The 24,952-nt window shown below is 39.2% G+C and overlaps 1 protein-coding gene across 1 annotated transcript; it reads right to left on the reverse strand.

Annotated features, from left to right (window-relative positions):
• Positions 1 to 301: 301 nt before the first annotated feature.
• On the reverse strand, positions 302 to 24,952 carry LOC311084993 (uncharacterized protein). The gene is made up of 7 exons (XM_084117363.1): positions 24,938 to 24,952; positions 24,404 to 24,445; positions 23,357 to 24,088; positions 10,206 to 10,451; positions 10,033 to 10,083; positions 8,643 to 9,314; positions 302 to 1,418 (listed from the first exon to the last, which is right to left on the reverse strand). The coding sequence occupies exons 1-7, from the start codon at positions 24,939 to 24,941 to the stop codon at positions 571 to 573; spliced, it is 2,595 nt and encodes an 864-aa protein (XP_083973489.1). The 5' UTR covers positions 24,942 to 24,952; the 3' UTR covers positions 302 to 570.

A 24,952-nucleotide genomic window follows, 5' to 3' on the forward strand; every position in this document is an offset into this window, starting at 1 on the left:
TAATGAGGTCTTTGTGTCCCTTATTTAAAATATATATATATATATATATATATATGTATATTTATGTATATATATATATATATATATATATATATATCTACTGAAACCATCAGCAAAGTTCAGTCCATCAGATTATAAGAGACACAAGGTCTGCTAACAGTTTTACACATTAGATAATAAGGAGAAAATGGAAAGGAAAATAATTTTGCAATATTTTATGCTTTTATTAAATTATGTAATGGTACAGAATGTGTCAAAATAATCAAATAACACTATTGTGTGCAGTTTATTTAGTGCTAAAATCAGGCTGTTGGAAAGAGTTTTTAAAATGTTTTGACCTTTTTCCATTTTCCCAGAGAGACAATTTCCAATGAAATAGCATCCCATTAAACAGAAACTAAAGTACTATTAGCTTCATGTAAATACAGAAAATAAAAATAAAGCATTATATTGCTATTTGAGTTTTGATTTTAGACTTTCAGAAATATCACAGAATGACACAGCCTGTTTTATTCTTCAGTTTTTCAGTTAGCTGTCGTTCTTTTATTTTCATTTTCTTCTTTCTTTATGCTAAAGACGCTCTTTAAGCATCTCTGTGAGCTCCAGAACATGCTTCACTTTTCTTTCTGTCGACTCATGAAATTCCTCTGCTTGTTTTCTGGCTTCATCTTGATGTTTCTTCATCATGTCTTTTATTTCCATCTCATATTTGGCTTGTAACTCTTTTTTCTGATTCTGAATTTCTCTTTCTTTCTCTTTCAGTATTTCCTCAAATCTCTTTTTAATAGACATCTCTGCCTCCTCAAACATGCTGTTAGTGAAGTATTGACCCTCATTAGCATTCTTCACTTCTTCTATCATGTTTAACAGTTGAATCACTTGAGTTTTGTCTTGTTTCTCTCTGTTATTGAAAGCCAGGAATCTGTTTCCACAATCTCTGATCAGTTTCTTCAGTTCAGCACAGTTACTTCTCTTCACATAATCTTGTATGGACTCATTCCCAAGTTCGTCTCCTCTAGTGAACAGAACGATGCTGAACTGAGCAGCTTTATGACCAAAGATCTTCTTTATCAGATCCATAGTGTCCATCTTCTCTTTGGTGAATCTTCCCAAACTCAACACAATGACAAACACATGAGGTCCAGGTGCTGACATTAAAACACATTTCAATATTTCTTCCACCACTTGATCAATTTGCAGCGCCATGTCATAGAGTGCTGGAGTATCAACAACAGCTACTGATCGACCATCAACTTCACCAACTCCCTTCTGACAAACTGTCGTCATTGAATCTGTGTTTAATTGGCTCTGAAATTCATTTTTTCCCAGAATAGTGTTTCCTGTTGCACTCTTTCCACTTCCTGTCCTCCCGATCAGCACAATCCTCAACTCCTGATAATCTGCTTCACCTTCAGCACCTGAAAATAAAGTTGATAGAATACATTTTTTATGGGCTTTTTTATTGTTTATATATTGTTGTGGTCAACTTATGACGTTCGCTTGGTTTTTACATTCAAAAACATGAAAATGAATAAGTAATAGGCTGTTTTCTATCCTGGTTTTAGGCTCGGTTTTTATGGCCATTGAAGACTTGGAAGTAAACGCCCACTGCTATGATTTGATAACAGTTTTGCATATTATAATGAGTTTCATGTAATGCGCGAATCAGTGGGAAGGGCTAAACAGGCAGTGTTGAAGTAGCTGTTGATCTTCTGCGGAGGTGGTGTTTGATACCCTTTGACGTCATAAATCCCCACTTTGAAAAACCTGTCGTTCACTGTGCCTGGTGTCAATAAAAGCTTTTACTGGACTAACAAGGAAGTTTTCAGTTCTGAAACTTACAGGATATTCTTTTAGTGTGATGACCTTTTATATGTCAAAAGCTCAAGGAAAATTTGATTTCTCAGTTCATCACCCGTTTAATATCATGCAGGAGTTTACTACAAATTTCTCAAATTAATAAAACATCAGTCTCTTGTTGTTTCTGAACCCAAAACATAGAAAACACCACAGATTGTCTTTCAAGTTTTAACAGTTTTGTCTACATTTGTTATGAAAGCAGATGGATGATCTGCTAGTATTTTTGATAATTTGAGAGGCGTCTGGTTCTGGTCTGAATACAGACTTTGGGAAATAAAGTGTGAATGTTTAAAAATAATTATATATAAGTACATTTATGCTGGTGTCTATTGTTTTTCCTGCTGTAAACTTCTTTTACAAGATATTTCAAAAACAGATAGTCTGTATCCATAGCCACGGTGAGTGGGTTTCAAAAACAGCTAGATATGACAAGGGACTGAAAAAAACTGAAAACTACAGTATATACAGAGAACACTTCACTGTTAGACCTTACCGGGCTTTTTTACAGTAAAATACTGGCAACACTGTTACCCAGTAACATTGATTTATAATGCACTAATAATGTGAGCAAAGTATTACTGTGAACTTTAAACCTCTGGAAAGATGAATGTGTATTTAAATTGGGTCATTTATGTTGAAGAAAATGTGAAATTATTTTTGAATTTGGAGCCTTCTAGAATGAGAAAAGCCAGAAAATGTATTTTTGGCACATGTGGATGAAAGACAACAACTCCCAGAATGCACTTGCTTCGCTGCTCTACTAGGCCACTCCCAAGCCACGCCTACCGGTTAGAGAGCAGTTGTAAACAACAAAGCTAAGCTAATAGCTTTCCGTGAGTCTGCCCAGGTTTTTGAGATCGCACAAAATGTCCGGGATTCGGCTTTTGTGTTCTACAGTCGCCATTCATCATGTTTACTGTGGCGAGCAGGACGAGGCTAGGGCCGCGGGAGAACGATGCGAGGCCGGTGGCGTGATTACTGATGACCGACACCTGTGAGGCACTGGTCTCGTATCTCTCACGGAGGAGCAGGTATTTTCTTAGCAACGGTAAAACGCACATCAACCGATCACTTGTTTATTGTTCATGTAAACACTACATTCAGATTCACCAAACGGAATGAATTCCGTTAGATTGAAACAAAAGGTGTGCATGTAAACAATGAATGGCGACTGCAGAAAGCAAAAGCCGAATCCCGGATCTCGACGGCCGGACATGTCCGGGAAAAAGAGTATAACCCCTACTACTCAGCTTTCTCCACAGAATAAGAACCTGATAGCTTAGCTTCCAAATAAAGATGGCTGAGACTGCTTGTACATTCTGTGAGTGAGATCCCACCCTCTATGGGCGGGTTGAGAACATGCGGAACAGCTCCTTCTCTACTGGCTGTAGTCTTTAGCCTCTGGCCAAAAAATCCTCCGATGACGCAAAATGACGATTTTTGCGTCATCAGAGGATTTTTTCCAGACAAAAAATACATAAATGAGGGAGGAAAGCATGGTGATTCGAAAATACTACAGGTTTTCTACTGATTCAAAGCTTAATGCTAAATCCTGAAGTATCCCTTTAATTTTTTTATTTGAGACCACTAAAAAAATATTGTAACGAAGATATTTCATCTGGGCCAGCAACTACACAGTCACCGCTTGTTAAATAAAGCAACATGTAGCGTATCAGCAATGTTTCTAGATAGAGGGATCACGTGACTCATCGACAGTGATGCAAACATAGTTTTCAGCTCTGCTTCCATAGTCTTCATTTTTCAATAATCCTATCACATTCTTCGAATACTTCAACATCTATCTCATCATGAATCCTTCCCCAGTCAAAGAAGCACGGAAAAGGTAAAATGAACAATCACCTTTAAAGAAAAAAAAATCAAGGATTCTGCCATCTCCAAGGAAGAACTTGATGCAGCTATTGCTAATGGCATAAAGCTAGCCCTCCAAGAACAACAGCGTGGTCTAGATGTGGCCGTAGCCTCCACTGTCAGGGAAGCTGTGGACTCTATCCTGGTCCCAGCACTACTTGATTTACGAACGGAAATCCAAAAGGCTAATGAAACTGTGAAGGAGATCAGCAGTGAACTTGAGAATGTAGCCAAATCTACTAAATGGACTCAAGACCGAGTGGACTCGTTCAGACGGCTGGACGTGAGGACAGGCGATCGGCTATCGAACTAAAGACACAGCTAGACCAGCTCACTACAAAGTTGACAGACCTGGAGGACAGGGGACGAATAAATAATGTAAGGCTGGTTGGCTTACCAGAAGCAGTGGAGGGTTCGGATGCAATCGGCTACCTGAAAGATAATCTTCCCAAGTGGATCCCCTCATTGGTGGACTGAGACATTGACAATGAATGGGCACATCGTGTGTATGGTGGAGGAGAGGCTAAATTCAACAAGCCGCGCACCCTCATCTTCAGATTACTTGCGTTGGCAAGACAGAGCGGCTATCCTTAACGGGGCTCGCCAAGATTATCCAGTAAAGTACGCAGCCAATGGAGCCACCCACTCACGCGCATCCGCTCACCTGCTCACGCCTCAGCGCCAACAGCTGGCACTATCCAGTTCTTCCCCGACTACAGTCCAGCGACAACAGCAAAGAGAAGAGCTTCAGTTCTGTCATGAAGAAGGCTAAAGACATGGGCCTGGAGCCATTCCTCATCTATCCTGCGTGGATTAAACTGAAGTATAAAGGCGAAAGGAAGATGTTCGACTCCCCTCAGGCCGCCAAAGATTTTATCAACTCTCTTCCACGGAGGTCCACCTCTACACCGGTACGGCGCGACGGTGGTGCTACTGACGCAGCCTCAAACCCGACCATAGAAAAGAACCACGGGGATCCTCCACAAGCCAGAGAAGGCAATTTAGTGGACATGGAGGAATGAACTTAGATCACCTAACAAGTTATGTAGCCAATGGTCAATCTCAGGATCCTCACTGCAAGGTATTTTGGAATGTAAGTTTAGTTAGGCTACGTCTTATGATAATTACTTTTCTTAGGTACGATCTAAAAACTAGTACGCTAAATTAGCCTTGCTTTAACAGTTCGAGAGGTGATGAATGTATTAATTTTATGTGTTATGACTGTGTAGGCTTGTCTGATACTATAGCCTTGCGTTGGGGTGGATTGGTCACGTATCAGACAATGTTTATGTTCTTACAGACCTACGGATTTTTGCCTGTGCGTCTGTGTTTGTTTTTGTATACAGTTTTTCCCACCCCCTCCCCTTTACAGATGAGAATGGAAGACTTGCTTTTGCCCATGTTAGCTCCTCCTGGTCCAAATGGACCAGGAGCTGTGTAAATTGGAATGCGGCTACTCGCCCCAAACAATCCCAATCTTATCTGTTTTCGGCCCCCCTAAACCAGCACTGGCCTTGGCCAAGGCCGCTGTTGGAACAACAACTCCCCCGGAAGAGCACTGCAGCGAGACGCTCTTGCGTTCCTTCCCCCAATCCCCACAGACACCTGCTGATTTGTTGACTCTGACTGGGACCTGATCAAGGTTGTCTCCATGGCAACTGCTGCGTGACGCTATGACAATCCTGCGGACTGAGGCACCTAGGTTATGATGCCAGGCGTAGCGACTCTCTAGGCCAACACATACACGAACTCTTACAAATATACAGATATGCATTCACTCCCCCCACACCCCATCCCTCGCCTTCGACGCTTTGTACCCCCAGCCTGACAGACGGGTCTGTGACCAGCGCCGAAAATGGCTGCAGGAACCGGATGGCTGCTTTCCTGTGCTGGGTTACCGACAAACCCCCCCCCCTCCCCCTCCCCCTCCCCCTCCCCCTCCCCTCCCCTCCCCTGTTGCAAGTCTTGTGTGTTCATGTTGTAGAGTACTTATTATGTGCTAATGTTGCTGAGGTGTTTTTTTCCTGTTCCCACACTGTATTCCTCACAGGAGCATAGTCTGGAGGTTGCCTTTTTTCTCCTCTCCTCTCCTCATGTTTATGCTGTATTCTTTTCCCTCAATCCTCTGTCTTCCTGTCTTGTCTTCCCCGTTGTCATATTGGGCCCTATCTTGCACCCAGCGCAATTGACTTTGTACACCGACGCATGTTTCATTCCTATTTTGCACCCGTGCAAAGCACGCTTTTCCCTCCACAGAAGCACGTCGCTAAACTAGGGAATGAACTTGCGCTCCCTGGGCGGTTCAGCGCAAAAAAGGAGGCGTGTTCCGGCGCAAACAATCCCTGGTGCTATTTTACTGTTCCATAAAACAATTGCGCCACTGGCCAGAAAAAAAACTAGTCTAAAGTCAGTGGCGCGTTGCGCATTGTTCATTATGCTATTTTAAGGGCGCATGCTTGACCATAATGTATAGCGTGCACAACGCGCATACACTTTGATTCTCTAATCTACACAGAAGCAGCAGTTTTCATTTTTGCAAATCATATTATTACAAACGATAGATAGATAGATAGATAGATAGATAGATAGATAGATAGATAGATAGATAGATAGATAGATAGATAGACAATTTATTATAAAAGCATACATCTAGAATCTAACTTTGATTCACTAATCTACACAGAAGCAGCAGTTTTCATTTTTGCAAATCATATTATTACAAACGATAGATAGATAGATAGATAGATAGATAGATAGATAGATAGATAGATAGATAGATAGATAGATAGATAGATAGACAATTTATTATAAAAGCATACATCTAGCTTACACATTTACCCACATTATTATATGCCTGTTTAACCGAAGCTAATTTGGGTGTGTTTCTCCATCCCCAATGTCACTTCTCTCTATTTTACGGCCGTGACGAGAGCGTTGCTCTCCTTGGCTGTGAACCGTTCCTGGCGCGCGCCGTTATAATAGCAATACGCCAAGGAAAAAGTGCGTCTGCTCTTAAAGGGAATGTGAGATGATGCTCTAATTTGGTTTATATCACGTTACGCCCAAACCACACCTATGAATAATGAAGCTACTTCAGACCAACCCCTTTTAGATTTGCGCCTGGCGCAAGAGTCATTTATCAATGAAGTTCATTTAAAAAAGTTCATTTAGTCAAAATAGCAACAGCGCCGAGACCCGCCCACAAAGTTACTTGCGCTTTGCGCTTTGACGCTTGCATTTCAGATCGTTAAAATAGGGCCCATTGTATGTATGTTTGTATGGACAGGTTGATGGCTAATTTCACTGGTTTTTGTACTTGTACTTGTACTTGTGACTATGTGACAATAAAGGCTACTACTACTACTAGTAGTATACTCATTCATAAATTAGCTTTCACATCCATATACTGCCCAAATGAGCCTGACAGAGATTTTTTTTTCTTACAATGGAAGCACATTGTTAGTACAAAATGAGTGTTCTTTAGTGGTGGGAGGTGATTTCAATGCAGTCCTTAACCCGTCTCTTAATAGATCTAATTCAGATGCAATAGCCAATCCTTCATCTACCTTATTGAATACGCTTTTTAAAGATATAAATATTGTGGATGTTTGGCGTATACAGAATGCTACTGCTAGATATTACACATTTTTATGATTATATTTTTCTTAGCCCAACCCTAATTGCAGGACATACGTTCATTACTGTCTTACCAATTCTACTATCTGACCACTCATAGGCTACTTTCTCGAAAACGACAAATATTATCCAGAATGCATAGGGTATATTACTGTTTTAATGGAAAATGGTATGATACTGTCAGTGTTGCAAATCCGCCATGGCGCGAGCGCAACTGGCTTTTAACCCTTTCACTCGTAAGTTTAAAATATTCTGGCTGACCCCCCAGCGTGAGTTTTTCAAGGCGACCGTTATTTAGAATGTGTCACTTTATGGTTTCCATGGTGACGCGCGTCATTGCTTGTCACGTGACACACCGCAGCAACAACAGAGCTGAATGAATGATGATCTGCTTTTATGCCATTTTCCCTTTTTTATTCAAAATATTCACAAATTTGTTAGATATGGCATGAAATATCTGATATTCCGATTGTCAAATATATGCAAGTGGAAGTGTTTTGTTGTTTAATCACCTTTATAACGATCGCGTTAGTTCAGCTGTATGCGCGATGGGCGCCGCCATCTTAGTTTGTGCCGCAGACGCAGTTCAGAGAATCGGATCTATTGGATTTTATACAACACGTGAATTCATCCACTTCTCCCGAAATACATAAAAGTAAGTGGCTGGTGAACTGGGAGAAGAATAGAGTAAACTTTAAAGTTACTTACACAATGTGTATCTGATATGAATAAAACGTGTCTAATTATAATCGAAAGGATTATTATTGCCTCTTCCTTTGACATCAGTGTGTATTTTACAAACTCTAAATGTATTGTTTTTTTAGTACTTATATGTCTGAAACCTAAAATAAACATTATGTGGTTGAAAACACTGAAACGTTGTGATATATGACAGCACTGAGAGCGCCTGTCTCTGGCTCAGCGCCAGCCAACGCGCGAAAGCAAATTTGAATTTAGCAGTTGATCACGTCATGTACTGACTGTTCTAATCACACCGGTGTGATCGTACGCTCCAGGGACCAGCTTAGACTGATCACACCGGTGTGATCGTACGTGCGAAAGGGTTAAAGGGAATGGGAGATAAGACTCCGATTGGTTTATTTCATGTTACGCCCAAAACACACCCATTACTCATTACGAGAATAGGGACACCCCTTTTAGACCATGCGTCTACCCTAAGTGCGCTTGTGTCGTGCACTTTAGACCATGCGCTTAAATTGTTCAAATAATTCCCTTATTAAGATATGTCATTCACAACACAAAAAAAATCCACTTACCTTCCGAGTGAACCTTCCCTTGTAGCTCTTTGATTGCATTCTCCATTTCACTTATTTCTTTCTTATGTTGTTCCTCCAGTTCATGTTTGACTCTGTTCTCTTGGGCTTTCACATACATCTGAGGTGAATATGGTTCAGTCTTCATGTTATCTATATAATCCAGTAGATCTGGGATCTGTCTTAAGTTTTCAGGTTCTTTTAACCCCATCACTCTGTACTGACCTCCACAGAGACTGATTAACCTCTGGGAATCTGGGCTGGATTGGACAAAATTGGTCACTCTTTTAATAAGCTCTGTTGTGAAAAGCACCATGAAATGCTCTCTGGAATAAAACATCTTGTGGATCTTCTCTATTTCTGCTCTCTCATCATTATTAAGTGGAGCAGCATGAACAATGAGGAGGAATATATGAACTCCAGGATCACAGAGAGACATACAGCGGAGAGTCTGACGCATCACTTCCTCCTCTGAGAGCTGATTGACAGCTGGAAGCTCCACCAGACTGAGCTTACGTCCATGTATCCTCTCCTCTCTCTTCACACACTCTTCACTGCTCGCTCTCTGATTTATCTTTTTCCCTCGTAAAAGTTTGGACACTGAGATCTTTAATGTGCTATCACATCCACACAGCACGATATTCAGCTTCTTTTTTCCATAGAAATTCATTGACACTGAAAAACATATTAAGAGACATAGGACACAGTTTAAGATTTAGTTAACAATCACTTTCAAACACTTTCACATTCAAAAGTACATATACATATGTACTTGTATGTGTGTCCTGGTAATCCTTACGTTATGGGGACCAAATGATGGCAATACCAGTCATTTTTTAACTTGTGAGGATTTCTTTTATCTCACAATTGCGAATTTACATCTCACAATTCTGACTTTAATTCTCAGAATTGCAAGATATGAAGTCAGAATTGCGTGTTATAAAGTCAGAATTGTGAGATATAAACTCATAATTGTTTGTTAAGTCAGATTGCGAGATATAAACTCACATATGCGAGTTATAAAGTCAGAATTGCGTGATATAAACTCACAAATGTGAGTTATAAAGTCCAATTCTCAGAATTGTCTCAGTTTACAGTTTATGTCTCACAATTCAGACTTTATATCTCCCAATTGCGTGTTATAAAGTCAGAGATATAAACATGCAATATAAATACAATATAAACATGCAATTCTGAGAAAATTTCTCACAATTGCGACTTTATATCAAGCATTTCTGACTTTATAACTCGCAATTATGAGATAAAAAAAAGTCACAATTAACTTTTTAAATGTTTTATTCTGTGGCAGAAACAAAGCTTCCATAAATCAGCACAAAACTAAATGAAAATAATTAATAATTTGCATTGCTGAAATGATTCCTTTCATGCTCACTTTGTGATGGGTTCATCCTGCATGTCCATCTACGCAAACTGGAACGTAGACCTTAAGAGGGGAAAGATGGATATTATCCATAATCCACTTGTCACTGTATTGTACTGTAATTTTTTTTTTTTTACAAATCTTCATTAATTATGAATTATTCTTAACTGGAAGCCAATGTTTACCCCGAGGTGGATTGTTTGTTGTGTGGCAAACAGGCCTTAATTCTTCAGGAGTACTCAGGTTAGGATTTCTGTTTTCCTCCACCATCGTCTCAATGCCCTCCAGAATTGACTGGTCTCCCCTCTGTAGATGATGGTGTGGTCTTCTGCAGGTCTGCAGTGGACGCTCCAGTGAGTCTACAGCATCAGAGTCTATAATGCGCATGTACTCCTTCTGCACTATTCTCGACTCTTGCTTGGACACAGAATCTGGAATTGCAGAAACAACATTTCTAGCAGGTGCAATGTATTAACTACTCACAGTGGCATTTGTGATCACCCTCTATCTGAATTGTTTTCTTCAAAAGAAAGAAAGAAAGAAAGAAGGTCATCTGGCCCCAGGGCCGTGCACAGACCTTTTGAGGGGCATGTGCTGAAACTAAAAAAAGGGCACCCCACCTCCCATTTTCAATAACACAAAATAATAGTCTCAAAAGCTTTAGATTTATTCACAATTAATAACAACCATAATAATAATAATATAGATAATATAGATAAACATGTTTTAAGGGCTTCTTTAAACCTAACAGCAACCTTCTGTGAGCCAGGGATGTTGGTCTCTTGAAGGTCTCTTATTCACTACACTTTCTCTAAAATAAGCCAGCAATAAAAAAATAAAATAAAAAATAGTGTGAAAAGTAGGCCTACAGTTGCAGTGAAAAGCATTTCTGAAGGATCACGTGACACTGAAGAGTACTGAACTGGAGTAATGATGCTGAAAATGCAGCTTTGATCACAGAAATAAATTACATTTTAAAATATATTAAAATAGAAAACAGTTATTTTAAATTGTAAAAATATTTCACAATATTACTGTTTTTGCTGTATTTTGGATCAAATAAATGAAGCCTTGGAATGAATTAAATCATGAATTACATTGTGCATGATACAATATAAAGATTTCACAGTGATCTTCTGTAATGTTTTTTTTTTAAGTCACTACTACAATATTACTGTAGTAAAACCATGTGAGGACGAGCGGAGAGTATAGAATAGGCTATAGATTAAAAAATTAGCTAGATAATACGTATTAACAGCCTTGAATTAACCATAGCCTAACATGATTAGTCTAAATGTTAATAAATTAAGTGTATCAGCAATCATAAATCAAAGAAGAAATGTCTTACGTCTTAGAAATATATATGTTACCTAGGTGACGAGGATCACTCGTAGCTTTGTGTAAGTTCCAGTACGAAACAGCGCGGGGGCGCACCTGTTATTTTTCCGATGGTAAAAACAAATTATATGTTGTTGTATTACTTATAATCAGTATATAGTTTTTGACCAGCGAATGTGTGCAAATGTGCATTTTTTGTCCGTCATTAAAACGGCGCCGGCGGTATCACATTACATTTTCATCAACAGGTTACAAACTAGTTTGTTGTACCTATATGGGCGCTCAGTTTTTCCTGCTGTAAAATAAATTTGGCCAAAATCGCATTTTATAAAAGATGAAATGCTACTGTATGCACAGGCTATTTAAGTGTCTATGTATTGGCTATGACTAGATGGCAAATGCTAGCCGTACCTCTCAGTCTCAGGCGACGTCCCACATGTCTCAGTGAGTCAGACATCAAATAAATAAAATACTAGCCTTTATAGACATAGTGTTTAGTAGTAGCCTACTTATTCAAACAACAAGATATTTATTTACCCTTCGTAAAACTTCGTTCAGCTGCTGTCTACTGTGCGGCTGCTGTGGAACTTCAGGATTCAGTGAATATAGAGGGGGGGGAGTTATCAGCATACTGACAGCTTGAGGATCGAATACGATTTACACATGTAGGGGATCTCGTCTCACACCACAAGAAAACCCCCACGACACCACTGGCTTCGGTGGACCACGTCTGCAGTTTATTGACAAGAGGACAGACAATTAACACACACGCCTTCAGGTTCACTCTCTCTCTCAGCTGACTCTCTCCAGTCACAGGCTGTTCTCCGTTTTATACAATAAAGTCTTGTTTTACAACAATCATTTTCTCTGTGTCTTATTTATGGAAATTCACATTCACAAAAATCAAATTAAAGAAATAAAATTCCATTAAAAGTACATATTATTACATTAAGATTTTAGCCAAAATGTCTCAATTTGTTAGATCGTATAGTGTTTTTTTTTTCCCTTATTGTTGTTAAACATACCTGCAGTTTATTGACAAGAGGACAGACAATTAACACACACGCCTTCAGGTTCACTCTCTCTCTCAGCTGAAGGATGTATGAGAAAAGACACATTAAGTACTGTCCTCCATTACAGAAACTGCAATTCATCTAATACAGGTCACACATATGGCTATAAACATACATTCTAGCATCCAAACTAAAGTTACAGACATTCAATATACAAAACAACATTTCTACAGACTCAATTATTATATTTCAAGAAATGTATTTACAGGGAAAAACCTGCACTCTAGTTTGGCGCGCGGGCGGCAACATCAAACAAACACGTGCGTTCATAAAACTCCGAAAATGCATCAAACTGTACTCAGAAAAGTGAATATATCAACTTGTTTCGGTTTCATGACATTTCTATGATAAATATTGACTTCGAACATCACTTTATACAGTATATTTTACTCTTAATTGAAGAGCACTATACAGACATACCTGACTCTCTCCAGTCACAGGCTGTTCTGAGAGAGCAGGCGCGACCGGTCCATTATCAATGACGTCACTCACAGAACAAACTCAAAATGTTAATTATAAATAAAAATACACATTTTCCTTGTTGCAGAGCAAAATAAAAATTGCATTGAGAATGTTTAAAGTAATTGTTTTGACTAATATAACCGATTTAATTATTGAACAAATAAAAGTTTGCTGGAACAGTTACCATGAAAAACTCCATTCACTACACTCTCCCCTCCTAAATTTCAGCAAACTTTAAGGCTGTAGGTGAGACATTTTCCTTTAATGTAGAATTCCCAGACTTAAGTCATTCAAGTGAATAGCAAAACATTTTGCTCGGGAGAAATATGCCCTTATACATATTACCATAAATTCCCAATAAAAGTACTTCTCAAATCCTATCAAAGCTCACTCAGTTCTTAATTCTGGTCAGTTCTCAAGTTCAGCTTAACATTTTACTTTAAGGATCAATTTAACTCTCTATCAAACTTGACACAATTTTGAGCAACTCTGCGAGAGGATCTTTTTGCCCCGATTCAGTCAAGATCATGCTCATACACTCGAGCAGGCGCCTGACAGGTTTCACTAGCCTTCCTGCCCTGGTTCTCACTGTTCCTTCACTTGGTTCTAAGGCAGTATCTGCTACAGTCACCGTTCTTAGGGACTTTCTCTGTCCATGTCCACTTTTGTAACTTGAGGCTTGGTGCTTAGAGCTTTTGAATGATCTGCTCATTGAACTGGCATTACTTGACATGACAATAGATTCACCTTGAACACTCTGATTGTCAACAGATTTTTGAAGCCTTTTTCCATCCCTGCAGCATAAGTGATCTGGTTTACATTCATGTACACTATTGTCATCCTCAGACTGCTCACTGTCAGAGTCTGTATCTCTTGCTTCATGTTCATCGCTAGAACTTTCAGTATGTCCACTTTCACTCCTTGTAGAAAGATCTTTCTCTCTTGTTTGACTTATGCAGACTGATTTTTCCAACTCTGTGGCATGTTCTTTGGTCTCCTTTACAGCACATTTTCCAGTACTCTGAGGCGCTTTGAAAGCGGCACCTTGAAAAATCCATGCAGCCGTTCTACTGCTCCTTGATTCTCTTCCCATACTGAACAAAGATCTTTGATCTTCTGTTTGATCTTTTTCATCTCCTGACACGGTTGATAAGACTGTTGATTCAATGTCCGGCTCTTCCAATGGAAGGAAATTGACTGGAAGGAGGAAGTTACGATGGACAACTTTGCTTTTCTTTGTTGTGGGATTCTCAACTCTGTAGATGGGCATTGACGGATCTTTCCATATCACTACATGAACTGCTGAGTCCCACACATCCGCCAACTTTCCTTTTCCTCTTTCCTTTTTATTCACTAAGAGAACACGGTCTCCGACCTCCAGAGGAGCGCCCTTAGATCTTTTGTTATACCCTTGGGCCTGTTTTCTCTGTGCATCAGTAGTATTGCTTTTAGCAATGTGCACAGCTTCTCTAAGATCTTTCTGAAGAGATTTCACATACTCATCATAAGTCTGAACGTCCTCATTTCTGAGGGCACTTCCAAACATGACGTCTACAGGTAACTTAGGAATCCTTCCAAACATTAAGTAGAAAGGCGCAAACCCTGTTGTTTCATGGGTAGTACAATTATAGGAAAACGTGAGTGTCTGAATGATTTGCGGCCACTTTTCCTTTGCTCGAGGCGGCAAAGAGCGGATCATGCTCCCAAGGGTGCGATTAAACCTCTCTGTCTGGCCATTGCCCATAGGATGGTACGGTGTGGTATGGGACTTTTCAACACCAGACACCAGCAACAACTCAGCGATCAATTTGCTCTCGAAATTTGCACCTTTGTCAGAATGTATTCTCTGCGGAAAGCCATACACGCAGAAAAAGTTGTTCCACAATTTCTGAGCCACTACTTTGGCTGTTTGGTTGGGACAGGGGAACGCATGGGCTAGTTTTGTGAAATGGTCTGTTATGACCAGAACATCAATACTCTCTCCATGGGTTCCTTCTGCAGACCAGAAATCTATACATACGAGCTCAAGTGGTGCATTCGTTCTGATAGACTCTAGTGGAGCCCTGGCCTCAGGTTCCTGTGTCTTCCCAACTACACATCGTTTACAATGCGAGACATACTTATTAACATCTGTGTCCATACCAGACCAGAAAAACCTCTGGCGTACAAGATGAAGGGTTCTGCTTTGTCCTTGATGGCCTGCATCGTCATGAGTTCCTCTGAGAGCAACAGTTCTCAGCGACAGGGGAAGCACAAGCTGATACCTGACTTTACCGACCCGATCTTTGGACCTGCGGTACAGAACTCCAACTTTTACTTCAAGCTTTTCCCAGTGTTTCAGAAGTCTCATTACTGGTGCAGTTTCATTGTCTCTCTCTCTACGTGATGGTCTCCTTTTCCTTTCGACAAAGAATGCAACACGGGACACAGTGGGATCTGCTTTCTGCTTCATCCGTATATCCTCCACAGAGAAGACTGGAAGAGTGCTGACACCTCCATGGACAAAAGTATTATTCTGGGCTAGATGAATACTCTGAACTGGACTGCTGGCTTCCCAGTTGAGACAGGACTCAAAGACAGCTCTTACCCCTTCACTACTAACCACCTTCAGTTTTTCAACTTGAGAATCCATGCTGCTTTCACCCATTTGATGATGCACATTCACTGATAACCGGAAAGTTTCCTGAATGGTTTCGGAAGTCACATGTTTAGATTTAGTCTCAAGTGCATCACAGACTTCTAATGTTTTGGCAAAAGGTCTGCGGCTCAAAAGATCAGCAGGGATGTTCTTGGTACCAGGTATGTATCTGAGATCAAAGTCAAAAGGGGCAAGCTTAGATACCCATCTCTGCTCGCAGGCATCTAGCTTTGGCTTTGACATTATATACGTGAGGGGGTTGTTATCAGTTAGCACTGTAAATTTAGTCCCCTTCAGCCAATGGGCGAATTTATCACAAACTGCCCACTTCAGTGCATAGAACTCTAACCTATGAGCAGGGTAATGGGACTGGGCTTTTGACAGGGTCTTACTTGCAAAAGCGACTGGTCTAGGTTTTGTCTCATCTTCTGGAATCTGACTCAAGACTGCACCAAAACCATCCAAAGATGCATCAGTAGACAAAAGAAAAGGTCTGTGGAAGTCTGGGTGGGCAAGAACAACAGTGTGAGAAAGTGCATGTTTTATATTTTCTACAGCTGTGTCACACTCTGCAGTCCAGTCTTCAGGTCTTAAACGCCTAGGTTTGGAAACGAAGGGTTTCTTTTGTCCATGTCTTCTCCCGACTTTCTGTCCAGCAGTCAGTTTAAATAATGGTTTAGCTAAAGTCGAGAGACCTTCAATGAAATGGGAATAATAATTCGCCATCCCAAGAAAAGATTTAATTCTGGTTGGTGAAGGAGTCTTTCCGTCTGCTTCCATCAAGTCTGTGGATTTAATGTCACTGATTGCAGACACTTTTGCAGGATCGGTTGCTATGCCACTCTCAGTCACAATATGACCCAAAAACTTGACTGTTTTTCTCAAGAAATAGCACTTCTTTTGCGCCAGTTTCAGGTTATGCTCTTTAAGTCGGGAAAACACCATCTCCAGGCGATCAAGAGCTTCCTTCTCAGTTTTGCCAAAGACGAGTAGATCATCTAAGTAGCAAAGAAGCGAAAGGAAGTTTTGGTCTCCAAAAATAGATGTCATCATGCGTGAGAACGTAGCTGCGCTGTTACATAAACCTTGAGCCATACGATTATATTCATAAAGCCCTACTGGAGTTGTGCATGCCGTATATTTCCGATCATCCTCATGGATTGGAATGTTATAGAAGCCCGATGTTAAATCCATGGTGCTAAAATAACTATTTCCTCCTAATGATGCGAGGGCATCAGCTTGATGGGGCAAAGGATACGCATCCTTTTCTGTCCTTTGGTTGAGCCATCTAAAGTCTGTACATATCCTTAGCTCTCCAGAAGGTTTCCAGACTAAGACTAAAGGTGATGCCCATTCACTGTTTGATTTTTGAATGATACCACGCTCCTCCATCTCATCCAATGTTTGTCTCAATTTCTGATAATGGGTGGGTGGAACCCTTCTGTAAGGCAGTCGGAAAGGCTTCTCATCTTTGAGTCGTATCCGATGAACAGTGTTCTTTACTTCACCGCAATCTAGCTTGTCACGAGAGAAGGTACTTTCATACTGTACTATGAGATCAGTCAGCTCTCCTTTCCAGTAATCGCTTACTTCACAGGACTCAATGTCAATTTCTGTCAGGCCCAGATCTCTCAACTTGGCTCTATAGTCAGACTGCAGCTTGCTTTTCTCATTGAGCTCATTAACTTGGACAATATTCTGCTGAACCCCTTCCTGCAGGTATTCTGTACTTTTTTCTGTGAAATCTAGTTCCTCTAGTGCAAGGCATGGGTGCACGTTAGCTATTTTAGTATTGCGGCGCAAAACAATGGGGCGGTCAATCATATTGATCACTCTCATAGGAATCCACTTATCACCCCAGAGTGGGCAAACACTGCGAGCTACCATAACATTTCTTGGTGCAGAACGGGAAGTGGAGGGTTCGAGCATTACTGTGCTTCCAACAGACAAGGGAACTTCTTCCTTTAACCTTCCCCAAACCAAATGTTCTTGCTGTGGCTCTAAGACATTGTCGCAATACTACCGTGCCAACTCTCTGCGGTATCTTATCTCCATGCCAGCGGTCAACATTAGAAAGCACATTCAGCAGGGGTTCTTGAACATTATCTTGAACTGGTTGAGATAAGCTTTTCCAGTACCACTCAGTTTTCCTCATCTGCTGAGTCACATGCCTGATGACATTCGATCCAACAATCATTTCATCTTTTTGGCCTGGGACCACTAGAAAGTTGATTGTCATTTTACATTCAAGCATATCCACATTCAACTCATATGTGCACTTTGGTTTTGTTTCATTCCCTCCACAGCCAGTAAGTACTTTTTTAGTGGGTTTACTCGAATCTGTGCAGATCAAGTTCCAGTCTTTAAGCGTGCGTTCAGCTGTTTCACTCAATGTACAGGTAACAGATCCACTATCGACAAGAGCTAATAGTTTCACTTTCCCCTCAACTAATACTGGAGCATAGAACAGATCATCTTCATCATTAATTCTCTGGTAATTAGCTTTTGGAGCCTCACAGGTAGTCTTTTGCTGAACTGCAAGTACTTCACTTACACTGTTTTGACTTAAGTGATCACTTGTAGTTACCTGAACAGTCAATGGGCTTTCTGGGGTCTTTACTTGTCTGATACCCACACTGTCCCCCCCACAATGCAGGTTTTCTAGTTTAAATGGTGCTCAGGTCTAGTGGCTACGCTGACTGTGACTTGTTTTACTTGTCTTTTGTCAGGGCATTCAAAACCTCTGTGCCCTGTCTTGAAACACCTAAAACACAGTCCCTCCTTAAAACAGTGAGTCTTTGTCGTATGATCTTGAGCCCTACATATTTTGCAGGGGACTACAGGGGATTCAGGCACGACCTTGCCCTGTTCAGTTTTCTGTTCTTGCTCCTTCTGTTTGACCAGGAACTGCTCTAGTAGAGAAACCACTCGCCCGAGGAGAGCAGAATCTGAACCGCTTGGCTGATTAACTGCAGTGGACTGCTGTTGGGTCATGCACCAGGCGTTAGATGAGGTTTCATCAACCCTTCTCTCTCTATCTACTCTTATAGACTGTTTGTCTCTGTGGTGGCTGTCAATTAATGCTTGAATGTCTTGTGCATTCCAACTTTCCAATGGTTTGCTCCGAAGGGCAGTGTACAGAGCAGGCTCAGGACAATGCCTTACAAACATCATTGCCACTTCGTGACTAGGGTCTTCGACTTTTTTTCCTTGTCGGTTTAGGCATTCATCAGCTAGGTCAACTGCCTTATTTAGTCTGATCCAGTAATCCAAGCCACTTTCTGACTGCTTTGGCAAGGTGTCATAAAAGTCTCTTAAAGGTGTTGTGGAGGAAATTGCATCTCCAAAATGTTGCCTTAGAATTGAAAAGATGACATGTGGATCTCTAGCCACATCAATCAGGGGATTGTTGCGAATACATGTCCTCACAACATCTTTAGCATGGCCCATTAGCTTGTCGAGAATCTCTTGGCCCTGTTCAGATGCACTGAAGCCCTTCTTGTTTAAGTAAGCTTGCATCAGTTCTTGCCATTCACTAATGGTGCATCGATCGGTCTTATCACCTCTAAAGGTAGGCGGTTCTTTGATATCTTGATGCCTAACAATTAGGTTCAAATTTGACAAATCAGGACTCTGAGGTGAAGGCTGTTGGGCATTAACATAATCTCTCTGGGGATTTTGCCCTGCAGATCTCAGGTTTGCAGAAATTTGGTTCCCTATTTCGCTACCCAGTTGCTTCATTAAATCTGCCATCGTTTTCCACTGATTCACTGGTTCGCCCACTGGGGGGCAGTATAGTCTTTCTCCATGAGGCACTGTTGTGTCACTACTCATGCCTTGCATAGTTGGGCTACTGGTCGAGGGACGTACTGGAGTGGCTAGATGTATTGGAGTGGCTACCATGCTTTGTTCTAGCATACTATTTAACTGGGCCCCCCTCCCCATTCCAGTAGAGAACCTCTGCGAGCTTAAAACACTACTCCTTACACAACCAGGTGTTACGTTTGCAGGATTAACATCTGCAACTGGCAAGTGTTCTTGTGTTTTGTTGTGTGTAAATCTGTAACTGTCCATGTTTAAGTCACACTGCTTATCTACCACAAAAGTTCTGTTGACTGGTGATGTCTGCGGAAGTTGCTCCCGGCGATCTGCGATGGCTGATCTCTTGAAATCCGGGTCACGGCACCAATTTGTAGCGGATCTCGTCTCACACCACAAGAAAACCCCCACGACACCACTGGCTTCGGTGGACCACGTCTGCAGTTTATTGACAAGAGGACAGACAATTAACACACACGCCTTCAGGTTCACTCTCTCTCTCAGCTGACTCTCTCCAGTCACAGGCTGTTCTCCGTTTTATACAATAAAGTCTTGTTTTACAACAATCATTTTCTCTGTGTCTTATTTATGGAAATTCACATTCACAAAAATCAAATTAAAGAAATAAAATTCCATTAAAAGTACATATTATTACATTAAGATTTTAGCCAAAATGTCTCAATTTGTTAGATCGTATAGTGTTTTTTTTTTCCCTTATTGTTGTTAAACATACCTGCAGTTTATTGACAAGAGGACAGACAATTAACACACACGCCTTCAGGTTCACTCTCTCTCTCAGCTGAAGGATGTATGAGAAAAGACACATTAAGTACTGTCCTCCATTACAGAAACTGCAATTCATCTAATACAGGTCACACATATGGCTATAAACATACATTCTAGCATCCAAACTAAAGTTACAGACATTCAATATACAAAACAACATTTCTACAGACTCAATTATTATATTTCAAGAAATGTATTTACAGGGAAAAACCTGCACTCTAGTTTGGCGCGCGGGCGGCAACATCAAACAAACACGTGCGTTCATAAAACTCCGAAAATGCATCAAACTGTACTCAGAAAAGTGAATATATCAACTTGTTTCGGTTTCATGACATTTCTATGATAAATATTGACTTCGAACATCACTTTATACAGTATATTTTACTCTTAATTGAAGAGCACTATACAGACATACCTGACTCTCTCCAGTCACAGGCTGTTCTGAGAGAGCAGGCGCGACCGGTCCATTATCAATGACGTCACTCACAGAACAAACTCAAAATGTTAATTATAAATAAAAATACACATTTTCCTTGTTGCAGAGCAAAATAAAAATTGCATTGAGAATGTTTAAAGTAATTGTTTTGACTAATATAACCGATTTAATTATTGAACAAATAAAAGTTTGCTGGAACAGTTACCATGAAAAACTCCATTCACTACACACAAGTTCATTTTAAGAACTTCCATTGGCTAAATATTTGTAAAACAGACAGACAGACGTAAATGGTAACCAATAGCATTGATAAAAAAAAAAAAAAAAAAAAAAAACACCACCCAAAAAAGGGCACTTCGGAGTGTAAGGGCAAAAAGGGCATGTGCTCTGCACGGGTTGAGCCCTACCTGTGCACGTGCCTGTCTGGCCCCAGTCTGTCGTGATTGGTCTACTACGAGCATGTGTCAGAAATGTAACACCCCTTACAATATCTGCTGTGGAGGCTTATCATGCAAATATGCACAATGCAAAAATCCACTCAACTTTTGACTGAATCTTCTGCTGCACAGAAAACATTTTTAACTCCAATCAGTTTAAAACAACATAGCTTGCTTAAATAATTACATACTATTGGGACACATCGATTTGAACTTTGCTTTCTTGTATCATCTTAAAAAAAAAAAGAAAAGAAAAAAAGTGTAAATTAAAAACAATGTACACAAAATATGTTTACACTACATACTGCCATTCCTAAATCACAAGTTGGGAAGGCTGGGGTCCTTGTTCCGTTTACTTCTACTTTAGTTTTCTGTTCCTCTTTCTGTCCAAAGTGTTAACAACAGTTCCCTGTTCCTTTCTTAATAGTCCCTAAGTCACATGGTTGCTTGGAATTCTATGAGTTTGAGTTTACTATATCCCATACACAAAAGAAATATATTTGAAATATATTTTCAAAATATATTTTTGGAATATATGCAAATATTTGAAATTGGCCCAATAAATATATTTTAGTTAAATATATGTAAATATATTTTCATATATGTTTTAACTTTTGCTAATTGTTTCATTTGAAATATAAAAAGTTAACATGTTCACAAACAAACAACACATTTTCAATTTATTTTTTAGATAGACCACTTCAGCTGTGGAAGTGGAGCAGTGCTCTACCACTTCCCCTGCCCACATTTTTCCTACTGGTCGGGGATCAAACCGGCAACCCTTCGGTTAGCCTGAAGCCCTAACCCCTAACCAGTAGGCTATGGCTACCCCTTTATTGGCCTAAAATGACAATTTTATACAGAATGATACACAGAATGCAGTTTTTTCCCCTATTTTTACAGAATTTAATACAGTTATTTAATAGAGTTCTATCTATTGTTTAAGTGTACTTCACTGTTGGAGTGTCATTTATACTTGCATCATAAATATTGTGCATATTTTCAATATTTAAATGACTTCAGGAAAGATGTTAATAAAACACAACAATAAATCTAATAATTGCACTTAGTGTTAGGTACGTGCCACGTAATATTGCCTAATAGTCCTAGGAAAGCAACTATCTGTCATTTTACATTAAATGTAAGTACAGTATTTATTATAGCTGTGTTTCATAATACAGTAGTGAAATATGGTAGCCTACTGTTGTGTATAGGGGAAAAGGTAGAGGAATTACTATGATCAAAATACATTTTCGACCCTTCTTTAGCAAGCTAAACATTTTATGACCATATATTTTGTCATATATTTTACATTACATGTTATAAATGTAAATATATTTCACACTTAACATTATATATTTTTGTTATTTCAGAATATATTGCAAAATGATAAACATAAGTGAAAAACAATGCAAATTTGTCAATACCTTTGGAATATATGCCACATATATTTTTGACACTTTAAAATATATTGAAATATATTTCTTTTATGTATGGGATTAAAGCAAGGCATTTTGCTTTAAACTTAAACTTTTGTAACAAATCATTTTTTTCTTTCACAATGCAGGTTTTTGTGGAACACTGTTAGTAACTTTCCTTCACAGAGCCTGCAACTTAAAAGTTCAACAAGTACTGCTCAGCCTCAGACTGTTACAAATATACAAATTACACATGTATTCCCTCACAGAACCAAAATATATTTCCATATATTTGGAAACTGAATAAAAATAATTTAAAAATATTTTAAAACATGGAGCATTAACATCATTAATGTGTCTTTGTCTTCTCCTGGACTGAAGCACAGGCTCTACTCTTCAGCACAATGAGGTACAGATTTAATCCCAAGATTTATTACTGGTCAAAAATGTATTGAGCTGTTAAATGCATTTTAAATAACGCTGATATTATAACAAGAGCAGCCTGGTGCTGTTATGGTAATCAGATAGGCTACTTCTTTTTAACACACTGTGAACAAAACATTCAGAAACTACTATCATTTTTAGTCACACACAGCAATATGAATCTCAACAATGTTGACATGCTTCATGCAGCAATGCATTCTGGAAGCCACCATGGTATAATACTCATCAATGTATGAAAAGCACCAATTCCTTATGTATTATTCAACATATTGTAAGATATAACACAATATATTATTATTACACCATATAATATATTGATCAGAAATATATGGAAATATATAAGTGTTCTATTTTACTTAAATCGCACTGGATTAGGCACAATTTAAAAATGTAATCAGGTCTAGTTTCACAACTTTCTCAAATGTATTTTGTTGAAACTATAATTAATGAATCACAATCTTAAATGAGAAAGTCTGAAAACTTACAAAAGGGACTTCCTTCTTCACTGCTCCTTTTTTGTCTCTCTTTGGGTTTTCCATAATCATAGTGGTGAGAACTCGTGCTTTTGTCCTCGATTGGCTCATCATCCACAGACATTCCTTTAAAATCATGAAATATGTCACATGTGAGATAGTCTTCCTGGTTTCCTTTGCGCATCTGATCAACCCATGTAAATATATCTGAGTGCAATTCTGTGTTTGTTTCATCCAGCTGCAGATGTCGACCTCCACAGTCCTTAATCAACTGATGAATGGGCAGTTGCACCATAGTGCTGCCTCCAGTCACTTCTGCAGTATGGCTGATTACAGAACTAATTAATGTGTGTGTCTCTTTATCAGTCGTGAGCACGATGGTGCGTTTAATCGCTTCTTCACTGAATTGTTTCAGCATGTGTTTGACTCTTCTCATGTCCTCCTCAGTGAAGTCTTCATGCTGCAGTACGAGTATGAAGGCATGAGGTCCTGGAGCAGACAGATCCACACACTTTCTCACAGTCAGTGTGATCTGATGATCTGAGATGTTTGGATTCAGCAGATGAAAAGTGTTAATGACAGTGATGTGTCTGTTTTTCACCATCCCACTGACTGGGATTACATTGTTCTGCTCTAAATCTGTATGTACTTCATTCTCACGGATATCTATTCCCATGATCAAGTTTCTAACTTTGCAGTTTTCTGAGACATTCTTCCCCAGAAGAACAATCCTCAGAGCACACACTGGAAAACAAAACAAAACAAAATGAAAAAAGAAAAAAGAAAAAAAACTTGAAAAATCACCACCTAAAAAGTGTAGAAATAGCTACTGTACCATAATCACTGAAAATGTAAACATTTGTGAGTATTTTTGGCTTCAGATTTACATTACTGAATATTAAATGAAATTTTTTTTTGGTTGTGATCCCCGTGTAAATTATTCACAACCAGATTTCCTATTACATATAGACTGTAAGTGAAACCTCAAAAAACAACTGACTGTCACTGAATATAACAATGTGCAGCCAAATTATATAATCTATAACTTAACTGACTTACTGTTAGGAGTGTCAGAATTTAGACTTTCCCGTCTTTTTCTCTCTGAAAAAAAAATCATCCATATAATATCAGATGTAAAGAATATAATGTAATTGAATCTTTAATGATCATGACAGATTTAATTAGTGACAGAACCGATCAACGACAGAACGTTGTGAAAATATTCAAAAATATTTTATGAATTTCAGAAAGAAATGTTATTAAGAAAAATATTTAAAAAATAACAAAATGACAAAGAGTGTGAGTACATAAAAAAATTTTCAACTCTTTGAAAATAGGTGGAACTCTTGCTGCATATGATTTGACTGAATCTAGACAAAATCAAGAAGAAAATTAAATAAACACCTAAAAATACTATCAGTGAAAAGGTGGCAAATGCTCTTCTTATTTTATAAAAAAAAAATGTATGAATTACATAAACTTTGAAAAAAAAAATTGAATTATTCATTGTTTATCTTTATTTACTCCATTGCCACAGTATATACACATTTCAACCTATCTTCTATATTTATTGTAATTTAATTTGTTGCCTACCCATTCTGGATGTTA

The sequence above is a fragment of the Abramis brama genome (genome assembly GCF_963993115.1).
Source record: "Abramis brama genome assembly, chromosome: 1".
Lineage (NCBI taxonomy): Eukaryota > Metazoa > Chordata > Actinopteri > Cypriniformes > Leuciscidae > Abramis > Abramis brama.